At 37.4% G+C, this 1,894-nt stretch overlaps 1 protein-coding gene across 1 annotated transcript in view; it reads right to left on the reverse strand.

Annotated features, from left to right (window-relative positions):
* Nucleotides 1-1,894, reverse strand: part of ADGRG6 (adhesion G protein-coupled receptor G6) — a 152,224-nt gene that overhangs the window by 81,354 nt on the left and 68,976 nt on the right. Inside the window, exon 3 of the mRNA XM_012655523.1 lies at nt 103-726. Within this exon, the coding sequence (XP_012510977.1) occupies nt 103-726 (624 nt within the window). The remainder of the gene's footprint in view (nt 1-102; nt 727-1,894) is intronic.

The raw sequence follows: 1,894 nt of genomic DNA on the forward strand, positions 1-1,894 counted from the left end.
GTATATGTATACACACATGCCTGTATGTATAAATTCTTACTGACAAACACATTCATCAAACAATGCTTACAAAAAAAAAAAAAGAGTATGCCACAGACTCACCACAGCTTAGGTTACTTTCCGCTTTCAGAGCTAGGGTCGGGACGTTCCAAAAGTCATTTTGCCAGTCGACCACATTCCCTTTCACATTACAGCTGAGGTTGGAGAGGATTTTGGAATTCATGGTAAAATTCCAAAGTCGAAAGTTGTAAATGTCCCCTTTTAGGGAGGCAATCTCATTTTGATTGGAGCCCAACAACAATTTCCCATTCCCAGGAATAACTTTACTAATAGTAGAATCACATGGAACTGTTTCATAGTTTCTTTTGAAGTTGACACCAACAGAGCCCAAAGAATTATTCCACACCATGCAGAGCTGCTCGAAGCTTTCTGAGAAAATATCTTCTTTTTCCGTGACAGGGAAGGCGCTGTTCAGCAAGCATTTTGAGCCAGAAATAGATAGAAAGTAGCCACTCTCGGCCTTTCCAAAACTGAGCAAGTGTGTGAAGGTCGCATCTGAGTAAGTGAAAGCTGTCCAGTCACTGTCGTCATTGCCAACTTGGGTGGCTTCAAAGCAGAGTGTGAAAGCGCTGAGCTCTGGAATGGAGACACTTTTTGCAACAGATACCTGGTAAGCATCTGGCGTCTGGGGTAAAATGACCTTTTGATTCCTTAAGGACACGGCAACTAGGACAAAATGTCGAGATAAAACATGTTAACTCCGAAACCCTGAGGAATGAGATGCAAAACGTCTGACAAACTCAAGCCCCCCATCCCTCTCTGCTAATTAATTTTTTACCTACCATTTGCCCCATCCCTCCCCTCTTTCTGGTCCATCCTCTGTCACCCACTCCTAATCAACTGTCTCACACTGATGATAATAACAACAATAAGAAACTCTACCCATTTTAACTCTAATGATGACTGGATCTCACACTTAAACCTTTGAGTTATAGCCAGCCAAGTTGATAACTATTTTTTAACCACTAAATTAAAAATTCTAAAAAACGCAACTACCTAATTAAGGAAAGAGCTGGTTTCAGAAAGGCTCTGTTTATACATTAAGATTTTCACAAATATGTTATTTTTCAAATAATTCCTAAACATAATGGTTTTATTTTTCATTAATAATTGCCTTTTACTCTTCCCAAACATTCCTATATTACCCTCTTCCCTTCAGACACTGCATATCCTTCTCTTTTTCCCCCATCATCAGGCTATTTTAGGAACAAATGTGAAAGGAATTCTATTGAGAAGGGATCTAGTGAAGGAAAAATGGAAATTTAAGGTATAGTGCTTTACATCTGGGCATGTGAGCTAGTTTTTGAAGGTCAGACTACGGAGCTTCTCATCCCAGCTCTTCCACGTAGTAGCCCATGACCTTGGGTATGTCACCTCACCTCTCTCTACCTTAGTCTCCTCATGGGTAAAACAAAGGGCAATGGCACCTACTGCATAGACGGTCGATAAGTTAATATGTATAAAGCATACAAGCCGTGCCTACACATAGCAATAAATAGCAAGTGGCTACTATTATTATACGCATAATAAATTCAAAATAAAAATGCATTCACCTAATACTTCTGTAATATATGTGAAGTTAATAGTATAATGAATTTAGTCCTGTGCTAATATAATATACATTGCGAAAATGATCTGAGAGAGAAGTAGCTCATCTCAAAAATACTATTTAATACTGGTTTCATATAAATGGTAGTTTGAATATATTTTAGTATACCGTACAAGAGTAATTCTATAATAAAACATCATTTTAAGATAAATATTCTAGTAAAAATTCACGATAGAATTTAAAAGAATTATGGATTCCTACTTTTTAAATATAAAGGAGTTCATA

Source organism: Propithecus coquereli, unplaced genomic scaffold (assembly GCF_000956105.1).
Source record: "Propithecus coquereli isolate 6110/MARCELLA unplaced genomic scaffold, Pcoq_1.0 Scaffold48, whole genome shotgun sequence".
Classification (NCBI taxonomy): Eukaryota; Metazoa; Chordata; class Mammalia; order Primates; family Indriidae; genus Propithecus; species Propithecus coquereli.